This window comes from Alnus glutinosa, chromosome 9, assembly GCF_958979055.1.
Source record: "Alnus glutinosa chromosome 9, dhAlnGlut1.1, whole genome shotgun sequence".
In the NCBI taxonomy this organism is placed as follows: Eukaryota; Viridiplantae; Streptophyta; class Magnoliopsida; order Fagales; family Betulaceae; genus Alnus; species Alnus glutinosa.
In genome coordinates this window covers 822728-842289 of record NC_084894.1, presented here as the reverse complement: position 1 = coordinate 842289, position 19562 = coordinate 822728, and the positions used below count along the sequence as shown (strand labels likewise).

General features: G+C 38.9%; 2 protein-coding genes across 3 annotated transcripts in view; both read left to right on the top strand.

Annotated features, from left to right (window-relative positions):
• The first annotated feature begins 1047 nt into the window (after positions 1-1047).
• LOC133877731 (non-specific lipid transfer protein GPI-anchored 6) overlaps positions 1048-19562 on the top strand; it is a 37220-nt gene continuing 18705 nt past the window's right edge. The window contains exons 1-3 of one of the 2 annotated variants that reach the window (XM_062316112.1): positions 1062-1497; positions 1611-1706; positions 2367-2576. In XM_062316112.1, coding sequence (XP_062172096.1) covers positions 1170-1497; positions 1611-1706; positions 2367-2506 — 564 coding nt within the window. In that variant the 5' untranslated portion in view covers positions 1062-1169 and the 3' untranslated portion in view covers positions 2507-2576. Of the gene's footprint in view, positions 1498-1610; positions 1707-2366; positions 2577-19562 lie in introns of those variants that run through there. The other variant, XM_062316113.1, reaches the window with a different exon arrangement.
• On the top strand, positions 12979-19493 carry LOC133877573 (uncharacterized). Its single transcript, XM_062315933.1, has 2 exons — positions 12979-13627; positions 18772-19493. The coding sequence occupies exons 1-2, from the start codon at positions 13142-13144 to the stop codon at positions 19273-19275; spliced, it is 990 nt and encodes a 329-aa protein (XP_062171917.1). The 5' UTR covers positions 12979-13141; the 3' UTR covers positions 19276-19493.

Sequence of the window (19562 nt, the reverse complement as noted above, 5' to 3'; positions counted from 1 at the left end):
TCTATTTTTAAACTACATGAGATTTATAATTATTTAATTAGCGGAGGCAAGTCAAGTCCACTTATGAATAATTCTTGAAGTCTGAAAGAGCAATCGCCTAACGAAGTGGAATTCAAGAGATCAAATCGGTTATTACTAGACCCACTCCCCCCAAAACAACCATGGCACCAAAAACACTATAAAATAAAGGGGAAGGGTTCGTTTAAACATGTCATAACATGCTTAGTATATGTAATTTAATGTGAACATGGCATGCTTAAAGTTAAACAACCCAGTAATTTATTGTACCGGTACCATCAAATATGGCTGGCAATTTTTAATACGAAAATCACACAAAACATTGCATCAATGCATAAATCACAAAAAAATAAAAATAAAAATTACTATCATAAGACCTTTAATTTTATTTTAATCCAAAAAATATTAAAACGTGTTAAAAAAAAAATTGCAAAAATAAAACCTACGGATTCTGATTATCAAAGCATTAATAAAAATTAGCAAGAGTATTTGATATGAAATGAATACTATTCATTTTATGATCATGATTTAAAGTTGATAAATTTAACGTTGTACATAATTTTACATTATTTAAACTTTTAAAATACATGCAAACATTTACTTCATATACACTGTTAGATATACCAACTTTAAATCATAACCTTTCGTTTGAAATGGATGGTATCCATGGATCCTATTCCGTACGGTTGTTCAAGATTTTATTTCAAAAAGTTTTCTTGTATGAGATTTCATTAAGTTTAAAAATTTAATCTACGGTATTATGGTCTCATAATTTAATATTCTCCAAAACTATAGAAAGACAAAATTAAAAATTAAAAACTACATTAACTACCCGTAATCGGCCATATAGGCATTTCATGCATTAATTCTAAAAAAAAAATAGCCATATTAATTAATTCTAGGTAAGATGTTTTGTGGCACCAATAGTAGAGCTGCCCATTTGAGGACAAATTATTCAGCTTCACATGTGAAATATCCAGTAAGAGATTTGAATGATTAGCAGCAACCACTAGCTATTCAAGTCTTTTTCCCCACGCCCCACATTCAATAAAGCCACAACCAAAGCATAAAAGGCACAGGTCCAGAGACCTTGGCCTCTTTGTGCCATCATATATCTCAGTCCTCTTTCCAACTCTTTCTGAGACTTTTCAATGGCCTCAAATAATGTAACTTTGGCCTTGATGTTGTTGATCATCCTGGTTGGGTTTGGAAGCTCAAACTTGGACCAAGACAGAGCAGAATGTGCAGACCAGCTAGTCGGGCTCGCCACATGCCTCCCTTACGTTGGTGGCGAGGCAAAAGCTCCCACTCTAGACTGCTGCACTGGCCTCAAGCAAGTCCTACAGAAGAGCAGGAAATGCCTGTGTATATTGATCAAAGACAGAGATGATCCCAATCTTGGCCTCCAGATCAACGCAACTCTTGCTTTAGGCCTCCCTAGTGCCTGCCATGCACCTCTCAACACTACTGAGTGTGTTTGTAAGTATACTTTTTTTTATATATCTCTCTCTCTATATATATATATATGTTCACTGCTATTTTCTCACCAACCCACCAATTGATTGGTTTCAATATTGGTGTGATGGATTCAGCTCTTTTGCATCTGGCACCTAATTCCACCGATGCTAAAGTATTCGAGGGATTCTCAAACAGCACCAAAGGGACTAGTGCTACTCCGGTTGCCAGTGGTAAATAAATTTCATTCTTGTCTATAGGTTTTTTTTTTTTTTTTTGAAAAACATGGGGCTTTGAACCGCATGCAAGGAAATGCATCAACTGCGTTTTGAAGTAGTTATTTTTTTCAAATCGTACTTTTTAAAACTGCTAAATCAAACGGACACTTATTATTTAAAGAAAATTTCACTTATCACCTCTAATATTTCATCATTTTTGTAATTATATCATTAAATTTTAAAAAGTATCAATTTAGTGTATGTATCTTTTAATTTTTTTCAATTTCCTTGATCCATTAGGATTTTCCGTTAAATTCTGTCAAAATTTTTAAAATACCATTGTTTTTGATATATATCTCAAAGATTCAGGCATATGTATTTTTATAAATTCAATTAAATCTTGACCAATGCCTAGATCCTTGCAATTTTTCTTTCCTAAAAAAATAAGGGTATTTTAGAAATTTTAACACCTCTATATTAGGATTTAACATAAATTTTTAATGGAGTAGTGAAATTGAATTTTTTTTTGATGATTGACACTTTTAAAAGTTAATGGGTATGAGTACAAAAGTAATGAAAGATCGATGGTGGTAAGTGAAGTTTTTCCAATTGTTTATATATTTGGTACGGATTTTATATTTTTTTACTAATCTTTTTCCTTTTACTTGATTTAAGTTAAAGGGAATTCCACTGGCAGTGGGTCAATTGCTGAAGAGAAAAGTGATGGTGGGGTGAGAAAGAGATGGTTGGGAGCAGAGATGGTCTGTGGGATTTTACTATGGTTTTTCACATCAGAACTACCTTTCTATGTTTGATAAAAATTGTATGCCCCCACTATTTTGGTCATTATTGTACCTTATTTTATCAAAATTATGTTATACTAAATCCCTCTTTTTCTCTACAAAAATATTAACAATCAACCCAAAATATAAAATGTTTAAAATTGTTTTTACCTTTATTCCATATCAGAGCATTAAACACATTAACAAACATACATGTTCTGTGGTGTTGATTGGACTGTTTGGGTTGGCTGTAAGCCGGGAACCATCATTTGATCTCAATAATTATAATTTTCAACGACTGAACACAGTTCTTATTCAATTCAGTTATTAAATTGTTCTTATAACATGTAATTCTCACGTACATTTTTTAAAATATACGTGACAATTACATGTTTTGTTAATCCTATTAAAAATGCATGTATCTAAAGACAAATATCAGTTTAATAAACTAAAATTGAAGAATTTTTCATTTGAAAATGAAGCTTAAAAAAAAAGAAACCCCATTATAATCTCAATAAATTAAACTTATAAACCTAAACAACTATAATTAACCAAAAACATATACATTAACCAAAAGCGTATAGTATACAAGTACATATGTAGACAAATGGGGATGGCTTGAGCTACTGGGTTGGAGTTTATGCATAGGAGTTGGGTCGTGTGATTCGCAAACTTTGGGCCATGAAACAAGACATGGCAATCCACAGCCCAATTAATAGGTTGTAAATGGCACAGGCCTGGGGCATGTGCTTACACAGAAAACAATCGCATTTTTTTTTTCCCTACAAAATAGCAATGTCAAAACGCACCATTTTTTTTATAAAATGGCTTTTATTTTTTTAATTAAAAAAGGCATAAAACAATTTCCATTCGTAACTTCTCTCCTCAAATTATCCTTGCTGCAAATATTCATGAGCGCTGATACACAAGGGACGGAAAACCGTCTTCCAGCACTCTCTTTCATTAAAAAAAAAAAGAAGCTTTAATGAAAAAATAGCATCTAATATAACATTATAAGACACTTTTTCGTTAAAACTCATTTTTTTAATAAAAATAGGTTGATGGGGACGGTTTCGTCCCCCACAAATCATTTTCCAATACTCATACTTTTCCAATACTCATACTATGCACACCCCAAACATCATCCCTCTTTGGTGTTTCCTTTTGACAACATGGCAAGCAACTAATCACCCACAAATGTCTAATCTGACTATTTAACAACTATTTCTTGGCCCTCCTGCTTTTTGGGGGATAAAATCATGTACACCGTCACTATAACATTTTGTTTGCATTTTTTGGTTCAAAACAATAGTAACATTTGTGGGCGGCAAGAAGCAAAAGTATCCTGTTTCCTTTTCTGTTTTTTTTCTTAATTTGGGGGGCTGGGAGTTGAGCATGATTAGAAGGGTGTGGGTATAGGAAGCTGCTTATGCAACATCATTGTTTGAGTTGTGACAAGTTACAATACTTCTAAACTAAAAGAAATAAAAAATAATGACACTCTCTTCATTTCTCTCCAAAGTGAGATGTTTAAATTTTATTTTATTACGTGTAATGGTGTGCATAGTATCACATCAGTTTTAAATAATATAACAACATATTCACCATATAGTACTATATACATCATTAAATAAGTAAAATATAACCATCATTTTACTCGTCATCCATTTTTAGTATTTTAATGGGATCGAAAGCATGCATATTGTTATGAGAGTTCGCAATAGATTGGGTCAGTCTCCTCTCAATAGGAAAAGAAAAAAGGATTTAACCAATTTTGCTAAAAATAGATTAAAATGGTAGGCCATGAGAGGATCTCAACTCCTAAGGTTTGAGGGCTAAAACTTTGCACCCTCTTTTATTCAAAAAAATGTTGCCTTAAATAGGCTTAGGCATAAGAGATTACAAATTTCTACCCAATAACAATTACATGCGTATGAAATAGACTAAAACATTAACATAACAAATACCATCTAGGGGATGACTCGGAGATAGACTCCTTATTCCTTTGTAACTAATATTAACATCGACTCATTTTTTAAGGATAAGTCAGATGCATGAATAATAAGATAAGAAAAGATGATTCTCAATTCCTTTGTGTGCCCCTTGAAACTCTTAACACACATAATGTCCAATTGTATCTTAATGAGTTTTGTCCTCTCATCCTTCATTCTAAACTTCATGTTTATTTAGTCATCTTAGCTCTTTTTTAATCCATATTTTCATTTCCAACTCCCTTAGTACTCAACACATTATCCATGATATAGGGATAATTACACTTAACCCTCTGATTTATCCACGGTGTGGCGATTTACCCCCCAATGTACCAAAATTGGTACATGACCCTCCCGAACTTGGCAATGTGTGACAAAATCGACCTTTCGTCCAGTCGCCGGTCCGTTTGGACAGAAAGTCGATCACGTGCAAGTCACGTGACCGTTTAAGACGGATTGCCTCCCCAAAATACTACTGCCTCATCTAGCCTTTATACCCCAATGTGTGTTAGACTTTTCGAAATGAGAGGGACCAGTTTTCACACATTTTTCTCATCTCCTTCACCAACGGCTCTGCAAGAACTAGGAACTAGGATTTTCGAAGTGGGCTTCCGATTTTCGACATTTCTGACCAGTTTCGCACCATTTCCCGAAGATGCAACCATCAGGCTTTGCTTCTACGAAGTCGGATTCGACAAGGAGTGGGGCAACTTCTGCAGTAAAGCCGATCTGTTATTGCGAGCGTCCGGCTTGTATGTTAACCTCCTACACCAAAAAAAAATTCGGTATAAGGTTTCTAAAATGCCAGAATTACAAGGTAATTTAGGGTTTAGACTTTTAAGTATATATTTTCAGCTGGGTATGTCGCATATTTGTTAACGGAACATCTACAACAATTTTTAAGAAGACCAATGCTGCTTAGTTCAATTCTACCTTTTATTGTACTTATATAAAAATAAAAAAAATGGATTGGTCTGATTTTTATTTGGCAGTAACGTTTCAAATTTTTAGTTGAAAATGTTACTGTGCTAAGAGATACAATGTATATTTTTCCAGGATTTATTTATGGCCCCATTCGTCATGCAATTATTGTAGTTTTTTTTTTTTTTGAGCATGTATTATCCTTTGATAATTTTTTGAAGATTAATGAGTTTTGAAATGATATGAAAAAGTGCATAAATAACCTATGACGATTAATTTTCAATAACATAAGCCAAAAATAACATTTGTTTCTGTTTGTTTTTTTCTTTTTCTTTTTCTTTTTCTTTTATTTATTTTTTGTTATTGTTTTGCAGATAAACCGAGCTTGTGGTTTTTGGCAATGGGTTGATCCCAAAATGTGTTCACATGGAGAGAGGGCGGTAGGTCGTTTGCGTGAATGGCATGTAAGTTTGATTCAAGAAGCTGAACGATGTCGTACAATGGTTGAAACTGAAGTTGCAAAGTTGAAGGCGAATACGGGGATAGAAGAAGCCGAACGATGCCGACTTATAGTTGAAGCTGAAGTTGCAAAGTCGAGGGCAAATATGGAGATTGAAAATGCCGCCCTTCGTAAAGAAATCGAGATTCAAGGAATCAATTACCAAACAATGAAGAAGATTTATAAGACAATAATTGCATGTACATGGATATTGATGATCCTGTATCTGTTTATGGTTGGATCAGAATCGAAGGGTGTATTCAATTCCAAACATGATCGTATGTTGTCACCATGAAGATTTAGGGTGATGTTGTTTAGGGTTTAGGGTGATGTGTTTATGGTGATTTTGTTTTGTACACATCATCCATTTTTTGTATGTGTTTATGGTGCTGTTGTTTAGGGTGGTGTTGAATGTTACTTTATGTAGACCATAATTGGTACATAATGGATGATGTTTTGGAAATGAAAAATGTATGTGTGTTGAACCTGAATTTATTTGAGTCCGGTTGTATGATATTGTAGCCAAGCATGTCCACTCTAATTTTGTGTTAAGCATAATTACCATACCATAAACCAAACATGTCCAAACCCATTTACCAAAACCATGCATTTACCATACCATAAACGAAATCTGTCCAAACATACCAAAACCATGCATTTACCAAATCTGTCAAACATACCAAAACCATGCATTTACTACACCATAAACCAAACCTGTCCAATTTTCATAAGCCAAACCAAAAGTGTCTAACTTACATAAACTACATGTCAAACCCTTTCCTATATACAAAATGTCATTATATTCCAAAAAACAAAAACATGTCCAATATCAGAAACTTCAATGCTTCCATTCTGGTCTTTTCCTTTTCGGCCTTGACTCCATAATTTGTAATCCTTTTTCAATGGTATGGGCGATCTTTTTTCCATTCACCGGTGTTGAGGATGTTGTCGTCTCACCATGTTCTGCAACTTGTGGGGTTCTTGGGGTCAACCCAAATACTCTCCATCATCCATCAGTACTAGTCCTAGCTGTGAGGTCAATCCAAACAGGTGGAGCTTTTTCAATTGGAACACTTTGCACCATGGCTCTGATTCGATTAGACACTCTTCTAACTGGTATGCATGGTTTGGGTGCTGGCGGTTGCCTATTCCAGCTGGGCACTCTAAGTCCAATAGGATTTTCTTGTCATAAGTTTCAAATATGAGAGATTGATAAATAAACAATAGGATGCATTTTAAAGACTAAACTAAAGTAAGATAAGTACCAAATTTCTCTCAACTGTTGCAAGAGGTGGGGCAATGGGTTACTGTGTAGCACTAGTAATTGTCCTTAAATCCTTCTTAGAACCAAAACAGACATGTGATTAATTAGTATCATCCCCAAGTAAGTAATTAACCTGAATTTTTTACTTGTAATGAATTGCCTACTTTTTTGAGGGCTGGTTGTGCACCTCCCCTTGTACTACTGCTACATCCAACGCTTTGGGTTTGAAGGCCAACATTAATAACACATCAAATAATACAATACCCAAAATTAGTATCATCTCCAAGTAAGTAATTAACCTGAATTTTTTGCTTGTAATGAATTGCCTACTTTTTTGAGGGTTGGTTGTGCACCTCCCTTTCGACTGTTGGGGGCTGGTTGTCGACCTCCCCTTGTACTACTGCTACATCCAACGCTTTGGGTCTGAAGGCCAACATTAATAACACATCAAATAATACAATACCCAAATAAAATATCACATCAACTATTATACAACTATATTGGTTAGTGAAACTTATACTTGTTGGGGGTGGAGTGGGCAAACTAGCTGGGGGTGGAGTAGGCAAATCAACTTTTGTCGAGGGCTACCTATAATTAGATGCCTGCTCCTTCTTCTTTGGACAGGTCCTGCTGTTGTGTCCAACCAGCTTGCAAAGCCCACATCTACCCTTCAATCCGAACTTTCTCATTCTATAAGGATTCTAAGGAACTCTCGACTCAACATGACCTTTTACTCTGGCCTTTCGAGGTCTGCCTGGCATCGATCTCGATCTAAGCGGATCCAATACATCATGCGCGGTCTTTACCCACTGTTCCTCACTAGGCATTGGATATATGATGGGAGCATAAGCCTTCTTGTACATCTCAATGCTATAACATGGATCTACATAATCCTCCGGTTTATGCCCATGAAATGTTATGGCAGAATGTGCATGTGCACATGGGATCCCAGTCACCTCCCACTTTCTGCAACCACATGTCCTCCTCCTCAAATCCACAGCATATTGCCTTCTTCCCTGCTCTACTTCAAATATGCTATCACCAGCAAAACAGGATAGGCAGTCCGATGCATCCTCACCAATGGCCTCAAGCTTCTCAACAATTCTAGGGCACAACTTGCCCTTCAATTTGTTGATGCCATCTCTTTTAAGTTGGTACCTTCTCATGAGTTACTTCCTAATCATCTTAAGTATTGTTAGAATTGGCTTGTCACGTGCCTTCAGGATGTATGAGTTAAAACACTCGCATATATTGTTGACAAAGAGGTCACATTTAGGATAGTCCCTGAACCATGCTCTTGACCATCCGCTGGGGTCAATCTTGTCTAGGTAGTCAAAGGCATCAGGACTGACTTTCTTAATCTCTTCCATCTGAAATCTGAAGTCGACCTCAGTATAAGACGATGCTGCCTTCCACAACAATTCCTTCAAGGCCACCCCCCGAAATCCTTTATCTCGAAAGTTGGCATATAAATGCCTTACACAGATTCGGTGATCCGCCATTGGCATAACAACATCAAAACTTGGCACAAGACCCTACATTAATCCAATGTGCAAAAAAGGGTAAGTTTATATGTAGAAAAAAAAAATAGCAATAAGAAATATGTAAAATTATGCAAGTACTATAACTAACCTTTTGCCGATCAGAAATGAATGTAGGAGCAGTGTGCCTCTCATGATGACCAAGATCTGAAACAAGGCACTCCAAGAACCAAGTCCAACTGTCTTTTGTCTTAGATTCTATAACGGCAATTGCAATTGAGTACATGTTGTTGTTGGCATCTCGACCAATCGCAGCCAGTAGTATTCCCTTGTAGAGTCCTTTAAGAAAGCACCTGTCTAGGCCTATGACAGGCCTACAATCTTTCACGAACCCTTTCTTCATAGCTGGAAGGGACAAATAGAGTCTCTGAAACTTAGTAGGCAAATTAGGGTTTGGTTTTTCAACTTTCATCATTATATAGCTACCCGGGTTAGTACGCCTTAACGTCTCACAGTAATCCCACAACCTGCCATACTGTTCACCCAGACCACCGTATATCTTCTTTTCTGCCTTCTTCCTACCCTCTATACATTTGACTCCTACTGACTTCAACATTCCATTTCCTCTTGACTTCATCTTGTATCACTCGCAGTGGCATGTCTGGTTAAACCTTAAACTTATCATAAAGTTTGTCTTCTATCCACCTCGAATTGACAATTGAGCTTTTGTAGACTCGAGTACAAGAATGTTTAGGTCTTAAGGACCTTATTTCAAATGATGCCTCAGTCGCCATCTGTCTACCATACACTCTATAACCACAACCTGGATCTCTACACACTGCTACACACTGGGCTCTTTCATTTTTCTCAAACCTTATGTCCTTTCCCCTTCTCACATTGTATTGCTTAACAGCTTCTCTAAATAGTTGAATGTTAGCAAACTTCATTCTAAGCTTCAGGTTTGGATTGACCATGTCAACTTCATGGAACTCCACATCAGGGTGAGATGAAATCCCACCATCCTCTTCATCACTGACAGGTGGTGACAATAGGATGTCACTTCTACCAATCTCAGAGTCATTTTCATCCACCTTAACATCTTCAAATGATGACATTTTTATACCAGATTGCCCACTCTGGCCATCATCATCACCCAAAGTACCCCCACTCTCACCCCCACCCTCAACCTCAGTACCATCATCACCATCACCCTCCTCAACTTCATCAGTTTCTGGCATTGTTGAGGGGCCAACACTATCCACCAGATAATCTTCTTCAAAAACATCGTCATCATTACTAATTTTATCATCTCACCATGGATCATTTAAATCAACCCTACCTCCATCATCTCCCTCTTCATCATTTTCCCAATCTTCCTCATCCCCACCTCCATCATTTTGGAAAGAAACAATATAAAGGATTACAATAGAAGTATCCACATGTTTGACAACCATATAAGCTACATTATAATCCGAGGATACTAGTTATAGACCATCCACTAGATCTTTGGTAGGGTCCCTAAAGTAAATCAAATCACCTGGACTATACCCATATTGTCCCACAATAGACTCTATCAGGATAAATGACACATTATCAGGATCAACGTTATCTGGATGGACATCCACTTGACCCCCCACATAAATACATCCATATTTTCTGTCAAACCTACCCCCATAGTTTATCTCAAAGACTAGCTTCATTCTACACATGCAAACAAAAAAATATATTATGCATGAGACAAGGTGACCACTATAATAAGGCACTACAACTAATATACAAAGCACAACTCAAAAGCATGAGGGCCCAATGCATAGAATATTAACCAATTTTTTTTTTTTGATAGGTACACATACATTAACCAATGCAGAGACATATTAAATAAGAACCCAATAATGCTCCAAAATCAATTGCAATCGGGACCCACTACATATAAAGTAGTAAACAAAACAAACCACATTGACCCAATGCATATAAAGTTAACAAATCAAACCCAATGCACTTTAACAAACCAAATCCAATGCACTTTAACAAACTAATCAGGTTTTTGGCAGACCCAAACAAAGCCAAAAAGGATACAAATCGGGACCACGTGCAAGGCAAACTTCTTCCGATCACCATGAATGATTATAAAACACATGCACCGAAACCCCCAAATCCCGACAAACCCTAACATTTTTTTATACTCAAATCACAATCAATTTCTACATTAAAAATGAGACAAAACAAACAACATTAACAAAAACCTCAAACCCGACAACCTTAAATTAACAAAAAACCCCAAATTCGAAACCCTAGATTAACAAAAACCCCTAAATTGCCTACAAAAAAAAAAAAAAAAAAACTTTCTCCATTAAAAAAGCACTAACCTTTCTTTAACAACAATTATGAACGCTTTTTAGAGTTGAGAGGTTCAGAATCCTTCGAATTCGGTGTGGATTTCGGCGACTAGGTGTGGGTGGGTCAGTCTTCGTGTAGAACCTTCGAAAGTAGCAGTGCTAAGTGGAAGTGGGGACCTCACGCACGAACTGTCTAATGTCTAAGGCAGGCACGCACTGGATGAAGCGGGGGTATTTTGGGGAGGCAATCCGTCTTAAACGGTCACGTGACTTGCACGTGATCGACTTTCCGTCCAAACGGACGGGCGACTGGACGGAAGGTCGATTTTGTCACACGTTGGCAAGTTCGGGAGGGTCATGTACCAATTTTGGTACATTTGAGAGTAAATCGCCACACGTGGATAAATCAGGAGAGTTAAGTGTAATTATCCTTAAAATAATTAGTTTTTATTTTTATTTATTTTAATTAAAATCACATATTCACCAAAAACACCAAATAAAACCCTCCATATGCAGTAACACAAAGAGATTGTACCAAAACAAACTGAAACTCCAAATCAACGAAAATTTGCTTAGCAATTAACAAAGCTCAAGAAATTAACCAAAACCGAAAAGCCCCAACTCAGAAACCTCAACCAAACCACCTTCTCATTGTACAATCCCATCAACTATCTCTGAAACATCAACCAAATTTGAAGAAAAACCCAAACAAATTTCACCCAAAAAAGAAGGAAGAAAATCCTTGAGATCGACACACAGAAGATCCTCAGACCCACTCTCAATCTCCCAAAGACTCCACCTTTGCTTCTCCCACATCAACCCGACCTCTTCCCTCGTTCTCTCCACAATCAATCTCTCTCCCCGACGCCGGCCATACGGTCCTGGGGTTCAACCACTGGCTCATCTCCAACCCCAGTTTCACCCACTCCGATGAAACGCTGTCATTTTTCAAGAGGATGGAGAGGGAGTATGGGCTTAAGCGGGACAGAGAATCGCTCAGAGTGGTTGTTGAGAAGCTCTGCGCAAATGGGAACGCGAGTTTCGCCGAGAAAATGGTGAAGAAGCTGGCGAACGAGTTCTTTCCAGACGAGGGGATTTACGACTTGCTGGTGAAAGGTTGGTGCGTGGATGGGAAGCTCGAAGATGCCATGAGATTGGCGGAGGAATGAAAAGGGGAGGGGATGGGTTACGAAGAAGAAGGGGATGGGTCTGTGAAACAAGCATTGCATTAGGAAGGAATCGAGAGAGAGAAATAATGTTATACAAATGATAGATCTACTTCGAGAGAAAATGTTTGGATGGGGATTTGAAGGTGACAGTTTATGCCTTTTCTGTTGAGCTTCCATAGAAAGCCAGTCATCTTTTCTTCGAATGTAGTTTCAACAGGAGGATTTGGAGCTCTCTTATGAATGATTGTTCGGTGAGTTATTATCCTTCTGAATGGGATGAGGTTGCTATATGGAGTATTACAACAATGAAGGGTAGTACTCTGGGGAGCAGTGTTCGGAAGCTATGTTTTGGGGCTGCTGTGTATCATTTGTGGCTTCAAAGAAATGCTCTTATTCATGGAAAAACTCCTAGAACTGAAGAGCAAATTATTTCCAGAATTCGTTGGGAAGTGAGGTCTAGAGAAGATGGCCAAGTTTCCAGCTAGAACGGACGTTCATCGCTTTTAATCTGTTGGCAGTGGCTGTTACTCTGTTTTGATTTTTCTTGAGTTGTGGAGCTATGTGCTTCTTGCTTCTTTGGTTGTATTGTGTTGTGTGTTGTGGTGTTTGCTCTGCTGTTGAGCTGGGTGTGTTTTGGTTTGCTGTTTTGTTGCAGGCATCCAGGTTTTGTTTCTTGTTGAACTTCGAATCTAGTTTTGATTGGAGTGTAGTTTGCGTGTTTGGTTATAAAGCTTTTAGTTCATAAAAAAAAAATAAAAAAAAAATAAAAAATAAAAAAACAATAGATCTGTGAACAGTGTAATGAGGCTTTACTTTGTTCACAAATGCAAGCCAACTCTATTTTAGGTTCTGAGTAAATAATCGGATGGAGATGAGTTTTAAGGATTTATTTAGCTAAACTAGCCAAAGTAGAAAATAGTTACTCCGCTGTGAGTGCTGAAAGCTCTCTCAGCCAAAGAAACAAACACTTTGCCTTGCATTTTCTCTCTGTACAAACCCCTCAAAACATGGCTCCTAACACGAAAACCCATCTGGGTCTGACCCATTTCCTCCTCTTCTTCCTTTCCATCCTCACGATCCCTTCGCTTTTGCTCTCTGACTCCATCCCAACAGTCTACGAAATCCTCCCACAATTCGGGCTCCCGAGCGGGCTCTTACCCGACTCGGTCGTCAACTACACCTCCTCCGATGACGGCCGGTTCGTCGTCTTCTTGGCCAATCCCTGCTACGTGCAGTTCGAGTACTTGGTCTATTACGACAAGACCATCACCGGCAAGCTCAGCAACGGGTCCATCACCGGCCTCAAGGGCATTCAGGTCCAGAGGTTCTTCCTGTGGCTTGACGTGGACGAGATCCGGGTCGATTTGCCCCCCTCCGATAGTATATACTTTCAGGTTGGGCTCATCAACAAGAAGCTCGATCTGGGTCAGTTCAAGACCGTCCATTCTTGCCGCGACAAGGTCACTGGGACTTGCGCCAAACGGATTTTTGAGGTATTGGTTCCTGTTGTGGTTTGTTTACTATCTTTGGATTCTCTGATTTCGGCTATTGTGTGCTTTTTTGGATTATATGTTTGGTGAATCTTGTTACTGTGAGTTGGTTCTAATCTGGGTTTGCAAATCATAGGAATTCTTGAATTGTTTCTGAAGTTGATGATTTTTTTTATTAGGAGAGCCAATCCCTAGTTTATCCTTTATATCGTGTGAATCTTCAAGTACTAGATCAATCTCATCTGAATTATTATGGAACTTAGAGTGAGTAGCAAACTGATAAAGCATTTTCAAAATAAATATGTATATATATTTATTTTGTGTCTAGGGAATGTTTTAAAAGGAAGGTGTCAAAGAACATTAAATGAAGATAGTCTCACATGGAAAAAAAGAAAGTGTAGTTGACATTTGTAAGGTCTAATACACTTTAAGCATTTAAAGTAATGCTTGAGTATATATTTTAGAACGGTGCGAAGCATCGGTCGTACACGCGCGTATGGCAGTGGGCTGTAGGGCGCTTTGATAGCGCAGTTGACACTTAGCACAAAGCACTTTTAAATTCTGGATTGTCATGATTAATCGATCTGGTGGTTTGATCTAAATCATATGATGCTTTTTAGGTAGATCTAGTTGTTGAATTTACTGGATCATCACTAAAATAAACTGTAAGGTTAAATCATATTTGATCTAACGGTTGAAATTAATTAATAACGATCTAATGGTTATTATTAAATAATCATCGACAATTATTTGATCTGATGGTCAAGATTAAGTGTCTATTAAAATAGCAGTTTATTACTGTTACTTAAGCAGTTTATTACTGTTACTAGACGGTTTGATTAACAGTTGTTCAACATAATACAAAAGTAATTGTTGTCCAGTTATCAACAGAATACAGAAGTAACTACTGTCCAGTTATTAATAAAAAGATAACAAAATTTCTTTTATCTTTCGTGTTTTTTTTAATACCTTCTGTATTTTTATAAATAAAAATTTCAAGTTTCTGTCTGTCTCTTGCTAGAATAGAAAAATCTGAAAGTGTTCTGGTTTAATTTTCATTTGTGTAAAACGCAATTAAACAAACAGAAGATTCTGGGCTCCATTGTATCTTGGAGAAATATTTGCTGTAACTCTTTGCATACCTTTTGGTGGGGACAAATAATTTCTTAAGGAAAGCGACGTTGTAATGCATCTTTGCTTGCATTTATTTCACCTGCAGGAGTATCCCGGCACCGTCCACTGTTAAGCACTGGCAGGGACATCCCTGTGTGTCAGGGATATTCTTAAGTCGTCCATTGTCACTTCTCTACACTGGCAGGGACATCACGATGCCGCCATTATCCTCTGCACCTGCAGGGATAACCTGGCACAGATATTCTCGGCGTATATATTTTCTCTGTACTGCCACGGTCACTTCATGCTTTTCGGCGCCGCAATTCACACTCGGGCCCAGGATGGGACACTTGTTATGCGTTCCGGGCTTGGTCCTATTCGAGAGTCATCGAGTTGTGGCATGTGGTCCTCTCATGGGTCGATCCGGGCTCTAGGGCCTTGATGGTCTGGTCCGGGCCTTGGAGCCCAAACCCTTTAGGAAGGGCCTTTGAGAGAAATGGTAACTAAGGTGGGCTCGTAGCCTTCGACGTGGGCCGGGCCAGCCCAAGCGGGATTTATTCCCAACAATTACCCCATAATTCCCTTATCCGAGCCTGAAGCTTGGATGATGGGAATTATTACCATTCTTATAATCCGGGTCTTGGTTTTTCTGGGACTACCGCTCTCCGAGACTTCAGTTCATTCAGAACATCAGGCGGCTTGTCCCGAGTTTTCAAATGGTTCGTCTTTTCTCCACACAATGCACTGTTGTGACTCCCACGTGCCGTCACTCCGAGTTACCGCCAGCTATTATCCTTTGATCCTAGGTTCGTGATGCAAGCCGGGACACATGTCTTATATTCAGTGGTGCAGCCTTGAATCATGATGGGTTTTCTCTGTACTTCACATGTTGTCTAGTTCGTCTGACATTCTGACCGTTACACTTCTCAATGTACGACTTTTCGGTTTTCCATGCAACGCGTTCCATGATTGCCCGCCGTTCTCCGTTACGATTCTGCCACATGTCCCGGGAGACCGCAGGTCACATCTTGGTGTGCTGTCAGCATAAATTCTGTTGCCGCCCATCCCTCGACATTTTGACCGTTGCCCTTCCCCGGGCGTAACAGTCGAATCTTTATCCGAGGCACCTAATGACAACCGTTGCGATCATGCCACGCGTCTGGGGTTTCCAGTATAAATACCCCCCATTTATGTTTCAAAATCTTCTCATTTATTTGCACCTTTGCTTCTATACCTTTCGCTCTCCTTTCTTTAAGCTCTGCACCCCAACCCTCCTTCGTCGGGAAAAAAAAAAAATGTCTTCCATTGACAGCTCTTTAGAGGCTTTCTTTTAAGAAGCTGACCCCGTCTCTAACCTTGCGCTTCTCGGTGTCGAACAATCTAGGCCGATTACTGGGGGCGGCGAAGCCTCCTCTATGAGTGAGGTTTCGCTTATCGGAGATGTCCCACCAAACATGGACTACGCCCTAGAGCTTCATTTCGTATATTCGTCGATGGACGAAACCTTCCTCTACCACAACTTTGATATCCTGACTTTCGTGTAGCTTCATTTTCCTGGACCGGATGGGACCGTCTTCCCTGAGCCTAGGTCTGGGGATATCTGCCTTAACAGGTGAATGGTCATGGCGGGCTTTCATTTCGCCCTCCATTCCATCATTCGAGAGCTGCTCTCTTTCCTCCAACTGTCTCCATTCCAGGTGCTACCTAATAGATGGATGTTGTTTTTGGTGTCGTATATGACCTGGCCGGCGATTCATCCTAGGCACACAATGTCTGTTCCTGAATTCTTCGCCCTTTACCGCCCTATTTTCAGGGAGTTTGGGACAGTGGCTTTTGCAGCCCAGACGAACCCAGGGCTTGTTTGGATAGATCAAAAGGGCCCTTATTCGAACAACAAGCAATGGGACTAGGAGTTCTTCTATGTCTTGGAGAGTGGGAGTGTCCCGCCAGTGAGGTTCCTGCCAAGGAGTAGAGGGTTCATCGGCAATGGGGCACATTGAAGAAGGAGTGGGATGAACTTCCCAAGCTGACTCGGGACTAGAAGAAGCGGGTCAAGACAGCCCACAAGTTTGCCGAAGCAAAGACGAATGCCGAGAGGGACTTTGATGCTATTGTTACGAACGCCGCCCTCCGGAAGATGTTTGGATATCTGATCCTAGAGGGAAAAGTCCTGATGATGTAGCGATAGTCAAAAGCAAGACCCTGGGTACCGGGTCTTTTGGGCCGGGGAAAAAGAAGGACAAAGCTGTCGGAGCGTCTCGGCCACCTGCTCCCGAGGCGGTTCTAACAAAGAAGCCCCCAAAGAAAAAGGTCCAGCAGGATAAAAGGATCCCGAGCTTGGACGACCTTCTTCCTAAGTCGTCAGCTTCTTCGGTTACAAACCGGACCCCGCCCGAATCCCCTGAAGTTACTCCTCCGCCACCGTCGAAGTCCCCCATCACTCCCAGGGAGTCCCGGGCAACAGGCTCTGCTGAGCTCGGGCAGCGTGTTTTCGGGGTCCAAGATAACGCCGGGTTGAAGCTTGTTGGCGTTGAAGTGCACGCAAGTGATGATGTGGATAGTTTACCTTATTTCATATTTGGTCAGTGGGAGATGCACTACCCTGATTAAGAGAAGTTTTTAGCCCATCTATATTTATATTTTTTAAGTCATATACATTAACTTTGAGGTTGCACAAAGATGCGTACTAATAGCACTCACAATGGCCTTTTCATATTTAGTTTTACTCTATATTTTTAACAAAAATCACAATAGGCCCATATAACTCTCTTTAGCAAATGTTAAACTTAACATTTGTCAAATTTTTCATCTAGATTCAAAGAGCCAAAAGGACAATGTTATAATTTTTTTAGGGAAAATTACACTTTACCCTCCCAATGTTTCACCACTTTTTCAATCTTGCCTTCAAAGTAAAAAAATTTGCAATGTACCCCAATCAAGTTTTAAAAATTTGCAATGTAGCCATTCCATTAGATGATTCCATCTTCCCTGACGGATATTGCCGCACATGCGGCGCACGTGTGATTTTTGGTCTTGACTTCACCAAAATGCCCTAATGTTTTCACCCGTTGCATTTTCGAAAATCACAAAAACTTAAACTCACGGTGGTTTTTTCCTTTTCATTTTTTCCTTCTTCTCTCTCTCTCTCTCTCTCTCTCTCTCTCTCTTCTTTTCTTTTCTTTTACTTATCAAAAAAAAAATGAGAGAGAAGAGAATAGAAGAGGAGTCTGATAGGTAGAGAAACTAGGGTTTCGCCGACAGCTACTTAAAGGAGAAGATGGTGCCTTGACACAGGATGCAACCTTCGAGTCCACCCGCTACTTTAGGGAGAAGATGGATGCAACCTCTGAGTCCACCCAGAGCGGTGCTACATCTGCACAGCAACGAGTTTGCTACTGCCAGCGGCCGATGATTGTGAGAACAGCCCACATTGTAAAAAAATTCGGTAGAAGGTTTGTGAACTGTGAAAATTAGAAGGCAAGTACCTTGCTCGTTATTTTCTTGGATTTTCATGGTGGATGTTGAAGATTTACATCATGTTTGTATTCGCTTGAAATCCTAAAATTTTGGGTTGAAATATTCATTGGGTACTTAAATTACAGCATTATAGCGATTTAGATCTTCATATTTTCTTGGATTTGTGTGCTGAGTGTTGAAGGTTTGTTGGTTGTTTGTATTAAAATCACATTGAAAAATCTTAGGTTTTCATATTCATTGGGTACTAAGATATGAGCAATGTAGTGGTTTAGATCTTTATTGGTGGTTTAAATTGAGCTGATTTTGCATGGTTGTGATCTTCATTGGGTACTCATTCAGTCATTGTGGCTATGGACCTTCATATGCAATTTAATTTTTTTGCCTGAGGTTTGCAAGTACAATGAATCTGTTGGTTGTGAAAAATTATGTATCTTTGTTATCCAATTATAATAAGCTATTGTTGGGCAGTAATGGGTTATGGGTACATTTTTTGAACCAAGTAAAGGTTGTTTTAGGTTACGTGTTTTGCTGCTTAATCTTTGTTATGTGTTTTGCAGATTACTCGAGAGTGTGGTTTCTTTGAATTGGTTAATCATAAACTGTGTGAACATGATAAAAGGGTGGCAGATCATTTGCGTAAATGGCACGAAAGTTTGATGGCAGAAGCAAGACAATGTGAAACCATTGTTGAAGTTGAAGTTGGGAAGGTGAAGGTAGAAATGGAGAAAGAAGTTGACAAGGTGAAGGCAGAAGCAAGACGATGTGAAACCATCGTTGAAGTTGAAGTTGGGAAGGTGAAGGTAGAAATGGGGAAAAAAGCTGACAAGGTGAAGGAAAAAATGGAGAAACAAGTTGGGAAGACGAAGGCAGAAATGGACAATGAAATTGCCCAGTATCGTAAGGAAATCGAGAATGGGGAGATCAAATTCCAAGTAATGAATATGAATTACTTGACAATGCTTGTGGGTTCATGGATTTTATTTGCATTCTACGTTTTCTTTTTTAGATACACTTCCAAAAACCAGCACGGCCGTAGAATTGGTCGTATGATGTTGTCTTGAATTGTGCGTGGTGGTGGATCAGTACAACCTTTTTGTCTTGTGTTTTTTTTTGGTCTTTTTTTGTATGCAATCACCCATTGTACATATTTGGTGGTTGTAATGAAGTTGGTGATTTGTAAGCAAACACTTGTATCTCTTAGGTTGTTTTATTAGAAAATGTTGGTTTTTAGATACAATGTGTATTTGTATTTGCTTTGTTTTGAAATCGGCAATCAAAAGCATCTACGTAAGCTTAATTGTATTGTTTTGGTTCCAATATTGTAGTTTGAGCAAAGAAAAGATGGGCT

Excerpts from the sequence above, each read along its gene's own strand:
- LOC133877573 (XM_062315933.1), top strand. The coding sequence starts at position 13,142 with ATGGCTCCTAACACGAAAACCCATCTGGGTCTGACCCATTTCCTCCTC. Across the intron at positions 13,628-18,771 it reads GCGCCAAACGGATTTTTGAG|ATTACTCGAGAGTGTGGTTT; the intron begins GTATTGGTTCCT and ends TGTGTTTTGCAG.